Here is a 12,061-nt window from a genome sequence, read left to right as displayed (position 1 = left end):
GGGCTTAATGACAAACTGGGTGTGGTGGACAAGGGAAGGGAGAAGTTAAGGTGATTCTGAGGTTTCCAACTTGCTGACTGGGTGGATGATGGTGCTACTAATTTATATACAGGGAATTTAGGAAGTGGGGGACAAGTTTGGGGAATACCTGACATGTCGAATTGGAAAGCACTAATAGACACTGAGTTAGATCTGATCAACAGATATTTGGAAACAGAGGTCTAGAACTCATTGGAGATAGGACTAGAGATAAAGCTTCAATTAATAAATTTCCATTTTGTGCTGGGCACGAGACTTTAATCTAGGATTTGATTAGATTTAGTGATAGTTGAAAATGTTAAAATGAAAAAAAAAAAAGCCCAAGATTGGAATTAAAGAACATTACTAGTTAAGAAAGGGCGGATAATGTGACTGGAGGAAAATCAGGAGAAAATATCTCATAAAAAGTCAAGCAAGTTAGACTTTCAAGAAGCAAGGAGTTGGGGCAGCTTGGCTAGGAAATGCCTAAACTGGGCTTATTTTTGAGCTCTGTCAGGCTCAAGTCTTTCAACCTTTCTGTGACACACCTAAGAATAAATAATAAAAAGGAGTATGCTAGTACAAATATGGAAAAAAACACATTATTTAAATGAAGAAAAGAAATGAAGAGACATTTAAACAAAACCAAGGTATCAAATATTTCAAAGGTCAGGTATGATGAGGACAGAAAATGTCATTATTTTTGGTTGGTAAGTAGAAGGTCACTAGTAACCTTCAGAATAGTACTTTTCATGGGAATTGAAACAGCTGAGAAGTCAATTCAATCAATCTTCGTCCATCACCTGTTATATTTCAGGCACTGCACTACCACATAGTAATGAAATGGAAAAGAGGATCAAGAATTCACTGTCCAGGAGAATAGTGGTGAGGGATTCAATGTGTGAGAGACACTGGATGGTGGTTTGAGACTGAGGAAGGGTTGAGAGAAGTTTTCTATCAGTTGCCCCCTCCCAACTCTAGAGGAGTGAAAGACTGGGGGTTTTAAGGTTGTCTTGGGATTTTGTTCATTGGCACAGTGTTAGGGAAAGTTCCAGCCAATGGAAAGGGATTGATGAAAACTCCTTTAGAAAATGAATGAACAAGATATGTAGAGACATCAAGACATGGAATAAAGAAAACAGATAAAACAGTGTTGAGAACATTTCTGAGACAAGCGGAAAGAAAAACGATTAAAGGTCTTATAATATTGGAGGTAAGGGTAGAATTTGAAGAAATTTGAGTCTAATGGTGTTTTGTTTTTTTTCCTCTATAAAATATGAGACAAGTTTAGCTAATAGAGAAGGGGCCAAAGATAAGAAGTGCAGGAAAGGCAGGCGACTAAAGAAGAGTTAACAAAAATTGCTGGTCACACACATCAGTGAGGACTCAGCAGAGGTTGAAGGTTATATATTTAAATTATAACACATTATGTTATAATGTTCAAAGACTTGAAATCACCTTCAACTTCTTCACTTTCTTTATCCTCAAGTCCAACAAGTCACCAGGTATTTTTGAGTCTATGTGAGACATTTATCTCGGCCATCCTTTCTCCACTGCTTTTACCTTAGGCTCTGACAACATTTTATAAGGTCTGTTACTATACTCTCCTAATATTGTTTCCCTATGTGTCCATTTTATATACTATCTTCCTAAAACACAGCTCTGTTCCACACAGATGATAATTACAGATTTCTCAGCATTCAGAGCCCTGAACACATCATGGTCCCATTTTTCTTTTTTCAGCTTTGCCTTCCAAATCTATGTTCCCAGCCACTAAGAGTCTAATAATTTTTTCTCACACATTGCCTGCATTTCCCTTTCTCTTTACTTTTGTCCAGGCCTTTCTCCACCTCTAGTGACCAGATTCTTCCCAATGTAATTAATCTCATCCCTCCACCCCTCTCCCATATGCTACACAAAATAACGATTAATATGAAATGAAAGATGAAAATGCAGATGTAGAAGATAAGCAAGACCAGAGAGGTAGAAGATCAGAATCATAGAACAAGAATCTCTTATTTGACAGATGATAAAATTAAGGGCCATATGTATTGTCTGGTTAAGCTAGACAGAAAATTCAAGAGCTGTGACAACAATCCAAATATTCTGAAATATTCTGACTCCTAATATCCATGACTGGTGCTGTGGTAGGGGGAACAGCAGAATAACAAGAAGTTTTTTGGCTTCATTAAAAAAAATGATTAGCTAAGTAGCTTTATATTTTAGCTAAGTAGCTTTCGTCAACTGTGAATTTCAAAACTACCTTAAAAGCACTGAAATTCAGTTCACCAGAAATCGCAAGGGGAACATTATCTGTGTCAGTGTAAAGTTGAAAATATTCTATTATTTTGTAATGCTCTTTTAAAAAAATGAGCATCTATTTGTACAGGGCAGAGCCTATGTGGAGTAAAATATTTGTATTTCTCTTAGGCTTAATCATTGTAGTAGACCCTCATTTTTCCTTAAGGGGGTTTTCTCTTCTATCTGTCCAGCTAGTAAGTTGATGAATACAATGCTATACTGAACGTTTGTTGTTTCTGCCTATCCCCTTTTTTGCCAACAATTCCTTGAATTCTCTTTGAACCATACCTCCCTTATTTTTCTATGTGACTCGGGTGGGGCTCAGGAAGTGGGTGTGTGACCTAGGCCTGGCCGATAGAGCATTGTACATAACTGGTTCATGAATGGGTCTATGTACCCAAGCTAAGTGAATCCAGTTCAGTTAGTTATTCCCAATACCTGTGCTTAACTGATAGAGTTGTGCTCTTTTGTACTCAACAGGGAGCTGTGAGGATATAAATCTGGAGCTTCACAGGGCCTTCTTGACAGATGAGTGGAACAAAGGTAAGCAATGAATAGAGGCAGTGTCTGATGATGTTATTTGAATACTTGGAACCAAATGTACCCCAAAGCAAATTTATATCTGGACTTTTCAGATACATGATCCAGTAATATTCTCTTTCAATATGAGCCTGGTTTGGTTAGTTTTCTATACCTTGTAATCAAAAGTGTCTGCAGACAAAGCTAATTAAGATATTTTTGATAAAAGTGCTTGCTACTTAATGATTAGAACTTGCTTTATAGTTCAACCCAAATGGCACAGTTCTTTGTGAAAAACATAAAAAAGAAAAAAAATGGTTGGTAGACTTGTAAATAAGCTTCCAAGTAAGAATCTGAGGCCAGTACTGTAATGCTCAGAGTGAAGGAAGTTAAAAGTAAAAAATCGTACTCTTATTTTGAATTAAAAACATAAATTTGTCCTTAAAAATGTTTCTCCTGCTGCCGTGCAAAACAGTGCCCAAAACATTTTTGATCAAAACACTTGTATATGACAAAACTATGTAAAGATAAAGATTAAGCAGATAAATAAATGTATTGTGGATAATGGTTGGTAGATTTCTCACTTTCAGAGAAGTGAAGTATAAACCTGGAAAGCAGAAAGTCTAGAATGAACTCTGTTGTACTGAATTGAAGCTGAAGCACCAGTGTGCACTCACGGGGTTTTTAAAAAATTTTATTGGATAAAAGTTGATTTACAATGTTGTGTTAGTTTCAGGTGTACAGCAAAGTGATTCAGTTATACATATACATAGATTCATTCTTTTTCAGATTCTTTTCTGATACAGGTTATCACAGAATATTGAGTAGAGTTCCCTGTGCTATACAGTAGATCCTTGTTGATTATCCATTTTATATATAGTAGTGTGTATATTTTAATCCCAAGCTCCTGATTTATCCCTCCCCTCCACGTTTCCCCTTTGGTAACCATAAGTTTGTTTTTGATATCCGTGAGTCTGTTTCTGTTTGTAAATAAGTTCATTTGTATTATTTTTTAAAAATCAGATTCCACATATGAGTTATATCATATGATATTTGTCTTTGTCTGACTTACTTCACTTAGTATGATAATCTCTAGGTCCATCCATGTTGCTGCAAATGGCATTATTTCATTCTTTTTTATGGCTGAGTAATATTCCATTGTATATATGTACCACATCTTCTTTTATCCATTCATCTGTTGATGGAAATTTAGGTTGCTTCCATGTCTTGGCTATTATAAATAGTGCTGCAGTGTGCACTCATGGTTTTAATATGTAGAGATACAGAAAGATATAGATGTGTGTGGGTGTGTGTATATACATACATCTGTATCCTAGTTCTGTTGGTTGAGAGGGTTAGAAGCTAGATTACTCCAATGGGTTCTAAATACCACTCTCCACTAAAAGGAACCAGGGACCCTTAAAAAATGGCTGTTTCCAAGGCTAAGACTGGGAAAATGTGAGCTTCAAAATGCTCAAAGAATAATGGGGTCATGTCAAAAGGACAAATGATCCAACCTGAAAGGGTTTTAACTGGACAAATCTGAAATGATTTTAGTATTAAAAAAAACTATTGGACAAGGTAAGAATCCACGAGTACCTTGGATTACATGAATGATTGGAGAAGAAAGAAAATCTCTTATAGTAGAAAGTCAACTAATAAGTGGAGAAGGAAAGACAGAATTAGAAAATAGACATTCGGCAACCAACACAGCAGAAAAACGATTCAGGCGAGAGTCATCAATGGATACTAAAAGGAGCAGATTAAAGTAGGATCTTTATGATAGTGTCAAAGTATGTCTTCACAGGTTGAAAATTACAAAGGGAAAAATAGTAATTTAACAAGCTAGGAGAAACCTAACAAGCATCATCTAACTAAGTGATCAAAGTTAACATCACAAGTAATAGATAAATCACCATCATATGCCCCCTGAAATGACGCACTGAGCAAATCACAAAATTACTTCTGTGGATTCCTGCCAAATATATATAACATGAATCTAATCGTGAGGGGCCATCAGCCAAGACCAACTTATGGGACATTCTACAAAATAACTGGCTTGCAGTCAACAAAACTCCAAGTTTACAAAAGACAAAAGTTAAGGGACCTGTTCCAGGTTAAAGGAGACAAAGAGACATGACAGATGAGTGCAGCAAGTAAACTGGGATTTTCTTTTGTTACAAAGGATATTGTTGGGGCAACTGGTGAGATCAAAATAAGGTGTACAGCTTAGAAAATGGATTACATCAATATTAATTTTTAAATTTTGATCCTTATACTATGGTTATGAAAGATGTCTTTGTTTTTAGGAAACACAAAGTATTTAAAAGAAAAGAAAGTATATAAAACATATTTGGAAACAACAAAAACAAAACAGCCAGCCACTTTAATGTGCTGCTCTGAGGAGCCAGAGGCTTACTGTACTGATACCAAATGAAAAGTATTTGTAATATTAAATATGGACAAAAAGTCCAAAGAACTTGGAATTCAACATAATACAGATAAATTGTCACTACAGCATAATCAATGGTGTTTAGGGGAAAAGAATCTCTCTTTAATACTTTTGCTTTGCTTCATGTAAGCCTTATGTTTTTGCTAGAAAGTCATCAGTTGTCTTTGGTTTTTTTCTTCTCATAATCTATCATATTCAGAGGAATGCTTTTCCTTTCTGTGCTCAGGATGGTGACTCCTTTCTTTTTCCAAAGAGAAAAGTATAGGTGTTCCTTCACAACTTTTCCCTATTCAAATTCTTTGGGGGGAAGTGTACCCATATGTGGTATATATTAACAGAAGGGACTGCTTTCAACTTGATTACGTGCCTACATGTGTGCTGGCCAAATGCCCATTTCACAGTGGTTGTTCAGTAGTTTGATATGCACAGCTCCTTCCCTAACACCTAGTGTTTCTCAGGGTCTAAAATAATGCAGAGCTGCTGCCCTGATACAGTACATTCTCCTATCCATGTGCTCGGCTCTGTGAAATCCCCAAGAGTTGTTTAGGTATCTAAAAACTAAAAATGATCAGAAAGCATAACTCTCTCCTCATCTCTGCCTCTACCTAATACTCTTCACTTGGATAACATACCCGCTAGGTGCAATGCACCACCTTTAGTATCATATCCTGCCCACCTTCCTTGGTGGCTTTTGGAGGATAGTATCTCCAGATAAGCGTACAAAAGGAGGTCCTGCAGGAGGTGGGCAGTGGAGGGGATGGCTGGCTGAGCTGGCAGTGAGGAAGGAGAGAGGGTCCTCCTGCTTCTAGGCAGGAAGGCTTACTAGCTAAGGTGGGTCGTCGATTGTGCTTTTTAACCCAGTTTCATCAGACATGTAGATAACAGAAATTCTTTCCAGAGTCTGACAATAAGAAGATTTGCAGAGTTTTCACTGTTATTAAAAAAATGTTTTTCTGCACCTTTATAGGTATTTTAATGGGGAGTTCAAAGAAAGTATCTTGAGCTGCTAGTTAGATGCCTTTTAAAAGTGAAATCTTGAAATTTTAAAGGCACATATAACAAGAGGCAAATAGAAATGTGAACTAGTCAAAAGCATATAAGCAGACTAAAAGAAATTTGGAGGAGAAAAGATAGTCATATTACAACATAATCAGGTAAAATGGTATCTTAGAAGATTTGTTGAACTTAAATAGTGAACTGAAGACCCAAACGGAAGCAGCAACATCACTCTCTCCACCCCGAACAATATTATTTAATTAGCAAATGTAATAGCTATTGAAATTAAGAGATAGGCAGATAATATAAAGTAAGTGTTTTCTCTAAAAATATGACAGTTACTCAATTGAGAAGAAAGTGATTTCTGCTTTAGAATAGCAATGGATTTAGGATGATTCTTTCTATACCACCCACACCTCACTTTAAATTTTCTTTAAGTTTAAATTAACATTAAACATTGAATCAGTTTCATGTTTATTTAGCATTAAGGCCACTGCTAGTCAGTGAAGGTACCTCTGCATATTAGCAAAAGGCATCCCTTCTGGGCAGAATCCATAGACTTCACAAGTGGAAAACAGCTATATTTCAGCCTCCTTTTGACTCCCTAGACTCAGGCATCTTTGTGCCGTGCACATACTACACAAATGTACAGAGCAGAGCTCTCTCACAGATTGAAGAACTCAAGGTTTCAAAAGTCAAGAAAAAAATCTCCAGGATCATTAAATTTAAAATCATATCGATATTAATTTTAAGATTGAAAGCTTAATTTTTAACCTGTGCCTATATTTGTGACATTAATAAGAGACAAAAATATTTATGCAGTCAAATCATGGCCACAAAACTTGTAAGGAAAATTCCCATGATGTCAGATACATAGATACAAGTGTAAGGATGGCAGTTTAGCCCACAGGCACAAGGTAAATGTGTACTTCCTTCTTGGGGCAGCGAGAGAGCAAATAGGTATAACCAGAACAGCAAATATAATAATAATAACTGAGGTTGATTTTATTTGGCAACTTAGTAATTATTATAGTTATTTTAGAAGGTGAATTCATTATATGATAGATAAATTTTACGATAAATGTAGGCTACCGTAGAGTATCCTTAAATCACACTACTCTATTTTTGAGGGCCTGGTAATCTACATAGAATGCATGTTTACATTAGACCTTGAAGTGAAAAAAATCACATAATTTCAAAAGTTATACATATTTTTCTAAAAACATAAATATTTCTTTTTTGGATGATTTCTTAAAAAAAAAGGTTAATATAACCAATTGCAGGGCTTTCAAAAGCAACAGATTTTTGTTGTTAAATGCTACAAAGTGCAAAGGAAATGAAAAAAATACATATACTCACTGAGTTGGCATTTGTTGGGTTTGGCCAAGGTCTACCACCACCAGGACCCCTGTAAGACAAAATGACAAATGAAATTTTAACTGATGCTCTGAATGTTTCACAGTAAGCAATAACATCATAAAATACAAACATTTATAATTCAGTTACCATGCAGTTCTAGTCCAGCACTGAAATTACTCTTTATATTTTCACAGCTTTTTTATTTCTAAAATCCAAAAATTTTATCATTCCCCCAAACAGCTTTCACTGTTTTACAGCTGTTTTAAACAGCTTCATCACTAATTATGAGATAAATATAAAAGATAATTGTGACAATAATAAGTGCTGCATGTATCATTCAAAATGAAAATGAAATTATTTGTGAAATACCATTATACATAAAACGATTGCTCTTAAGCTACAAATGAATAACTGTACATAGTAGGTATCTAAATTTGCCTCCTCTTCAAAAAATTGCATAGAATATCATGTTACTTTATACATCTATATATCAATCTATCTCTCGGTGCTAGTGATGATTTGGTTACTATTAAACAAGGGAAACACATTTCTTGTTTTCATAATTGTAGTTCAAGATAGTGGCCAGGGTAAATCTTGGGGAAAAATAGGAGGTAATCTATGCTAATGTATGTCAATATATTACTTCATGTTAGGGCGAGGGAGAATGTTCCTATTCTATAGCTTAAAAGGACATAAAGCTTTTAAAACAAAATTAATGCCTAATTAAATGAAACACATCTCTTGTCCATTTGCTTTTTAGTATTAAGTGTACCTGAATATATACTGCCTGATAAAAAGTAGACTACTGTCAGCAGGTCTTCTCTAATTAGAGTCACTCAAAATTCCCGTTTTCCCTCTAATCTCAATGAAAACACTGTGACATTTTTTAATTTAAAAAAAGTCCCCTGGGGCTTCCCTGGTGGCGCAGTGGTTGAGAGTCCGCCTGCGATGCAGGGGACACGGGTTCGTGCCCCGGTCCGGGAAGATCCCACATGCCGCAGAGCAGCTAGGCCAGTGAGCCATGGCCACTGAGCCTGCGCATCCAGATCCTGTGCTCTGCAACGGGAGAGGCCACACCAGTGAGAGGCCGGCGTACCACAAAAAAAAAAAAAAAAAAAAAAAAAGTCCCCTGATTCTTATTCTAGGGACCTTAAACCTAAAGTTCTAAATGCTAGATAGAGGCTGTCCAAGTTAGCTATATTACCCATGTTTGCTTGGAATATTTAGAACTGTTCTGGGTATTATTTTGGGGTTCCCCAGGAATGTAAACAGCAGGGAAGGGCATGAAAAATTGTGTCCTTAGGCTCTATTAGGATGCCCAAGTGCAAGTCCCCTTTTGACTAGAACGGACTTGGTCAAAGAATCATGCATAGGGAGAAGGTGAGGGGCACGTGCATTGTCTCTGGAAATAGTTCCTCTCTAGGACAATGATGAGGACTTTACAATTAGTTACTGGAACACTTTGGAAAGGTGATTTTACGTAGAGGATTCAGTGTCTTAATGGACAGAAACTGAGGTAAAGCATAGGATATACGCTGATCAAGTAAAACACTTGACTTGTTTGACGTTAAATAAAACATAGTAAAGAAACTGGAAAATATTTATCTTAAAACAACATAAAAATATACTATATATCCAAATCATGGGAAAAATTTGTATGCAACAACATGCAGACAATCTCATATTTTGAAATATTATGTTTAAACAAGGACTGTATGAATAAGAGATATTAAATATAAAATAATTTTGTTAGTTAAAAATTTGTTTAATGTTAAATTAATGTGCTAAACTAAATGTTAAAATAATTAAACATTTTACTTAAGTAAATACAAATTAAATAAGTTGAAGTTAAATTTATTCTAAGAACCATAAAATACCTTTTATGCAGTTCAATTGTTTGACAAATACTAATCTAATCTCAGCTCACCATGTATTTCATATTAAGTTACATTTTAATGTAATGGGTTAAATGTTAACTCATTTGAATAAGCTAAATTTCCCCCACCATTACCATTGTGTTTGAAAACATTTTCAGTTTTGCAAATACCACTAAATAAAGTGGGGGTTATAGTAGTGAGTAATTCTATTAGAACAACTTCTTAAGTGCGGTAATTCCTACTCCTTTTGAGGGCCATCAGTATTATCAAGAGAGTAATTTACAAACTATAACACAGGCATTATTTTGAATGTACATTTCTACATAAGTATAGTTTGAAGTAGAATCAGGTTAGCCTCATTTAAAAATAAAGAGAAAAATGAAATTTAAAAGAAGTCTTTAATTTTTGGTAAGGGTGTATGGATATGATTAAATCAAGGCAACCATGACTACCAAAGAGAAAAATTCTCTTTTTTTCTGTAATTCAGTCATTTCGAGATAATAACCATACAAACTTTATAATTCTATAGGATGTGGTTTAGAACAAGAAAGTCTAGATCCTTTGAAATTATTTGTCCTCTTAGTTTCTATAAAATAGCAAGGTATACAAAGTTGAATTAGAAATATTTTAATACTGAATCCTACACTCTTTTGGAATTTGTAAAAATGTAGTTTATTTAGAAATATAATTTTCTTTAAAAAATAATCTGTAATGCATTTGAAAACATTTACATTGTGGCTGTTGTTTGTAAATTCTACTTTAAACTACTGAAATTGATATTAAATTTTTTTCTAAATATATAATACTAGTTATATAAACATTAAAAGTATACTCTTATTTTAATTTTAGGTGACACTACATATGATTTATCCTGAGTTTGAAGCATGGAAATGTAAAAATCATATCAGAATAACTATTTTCTTTAGAGGTCACCAATATTTTTTTAACAACAAAATTATCAGAATTTTGTTCCCAATGGTTTGGTGTCAATATAAGAGAGAAAGCTGCAGTTACAGACTATGGTATTTAGTTAATTTAATGACCGGGGTTTGGTATTCTTTACTGTCATTATACTTTGGTGTCAAATAACAAAAAGTGACGAGCTAAAGAAACCTCATCCAGGTATGATCCTCCAGTAGATCCCTCCTGATCCCAACACACAAATATCTTAGACTCTTAAAAACATAGCCTAAGGTAACACTATTCTAATGCCTTTTCCTTTAATTTTTAAGTTAGCCAACATGTAAAACAGTGACATGAAGGGAGCCATAATTCCAGTTAGAAATACTTACTTGCCATAATACAGTAAGATTTAGTTTGTTTTAACAATAATAAATTATGAAGTGAATTTCAATAAAATTTATTGAGTACAATGGAGACAATAATTTGTTTTATTATTAAATTCATTTTTGCTTTCTTGGGGCCAATATCAATAAGAGAATGAGTCTCTCTGGTTGGACCTTCCATACTTCACAACTTTCCCTGTTAGAGGGAAATATTTGTGATTTCATTGTCCTTGAACCCTAATTTATAGAAAACTGAAAATGGTATAAGACTCCAAATAATAGTCAACAGTAACAAATAATGGAAATTTGAGTCTGTAAAGCTTAAAGGCTCTTTAAAAAACAGATATTATATAAATAGTAAAATATTATGTAATAAAAATATTTAAAAATATCTGGGTATATTTAAATGAGAAACCCAAATATGAACAAAAATAATCATTTGAAATTTTCAGCCATACTTTTAGTCTCCATAGTCTAGGGAATTAAATGTACCCTTATGTATCTGTTTAAATGTATGTGAGAAAGGAATGAGACAATTTTAAGCAGCTATTTGAGTCTCTTAATAGTCATATGAGAATAACTTTCCTCTATACTAGCAAAACTGCGTTGATCTAAAGTCAACCACATCACTACAAAATGATATTAGATACATTCTTAACATTTAAAGAGAATTTTGGGTTGATCATAGCATTCAAAATGTATACTCCTTACCTCTATACATAGTATTCAAAATTATTCTTTAAAAGGCATTCTATTTTAAAGTCAGAATCTTAGGTAGGTAAATTTTATATGTATCTAAATCCTATTGTTAAGAGTTTCAGCTTTTGATATAAGCACAAGATATCACTCCTTTTGGTAGAAACCATTAATAAGCCTAAACCTTTGAGGAATTTAAGAAAAGTCAGACTTCATGTCTATCCATTTTTACTTTAAAAGTAAGAAGACATGATAGGAAAATTTGACCTACTTTTTCCCCTTGTTCTGTTAGTTTTGAGCCTGGCTGGTATCCACCTATTAACCTATTTTCTATTTTAGGCAAAACTGCTTTCCATGAAAATGGTTCCGGAAACTTAAACAAATCCCTATGTACATCAAAAGAGCTCACCTCAGTATATATTCAATGCTATTAAATGATGGCAGAGTTGTTTAATTTGATAGGTAGGTAACCAAAACATGGACTAATGGGAAATATATTAGAGGAGGCTACCCAGAACCCTATATAGAGCTCTTTCATTATTTCTGATAAATTTTCT

At 34.3% G+C, this 12,061-nt stretch overlaps 1 protein-coding gene across 5 annotated transcripts in view; it reads right to left on the bottom strand.

Moving 5' to 3' along the window:
- SSBP2 (single stranded DNA binding protein 2) overlaps positions 1-12,061 on the bottom strand; it is a 301,417-nt gene that overhangs the window by 27,490 nt on the left and 261,866 nt on the right. For all 5 annotated transcript variants that reach the window (XR_004349289.1, XM_032627488.1, XM_032627486.1 and 2 more), the window contains one exon: positions 7,646-7,694. Coding sequence is in view for 4 of the 5 variants with exons in the window: in XM_032627488.1 (XP_032483379.1) it covers positions 7,646-7,694 (49 nt within the window). In the remaining variant the exon portion in view is untranslated. The remainder of the gene's footprint in view (positions 1-7,645; positions 7,695-12,061) is intronic.

This window comes from Phocoena sinus, chromosome 3 (assembly GCF_008692025.1).
Source record: "Phocoena sinus isolate mPhoSin1 chromosome 3, mPhoSin1.pri, whole genome shotgun sequence".
Classification (NCBI taxonomy): domain Eukaryota; kingdom Metazoa; phylum Chordata; class Mammalia; order Artiodactyla; family Phocoenidae; genus Phocoena; species Phocoena sinus.
Note: the sequence above shows the minus strand (reverse complement) of the source record. Positions and strands in the feature narration are given on the sequence as shown.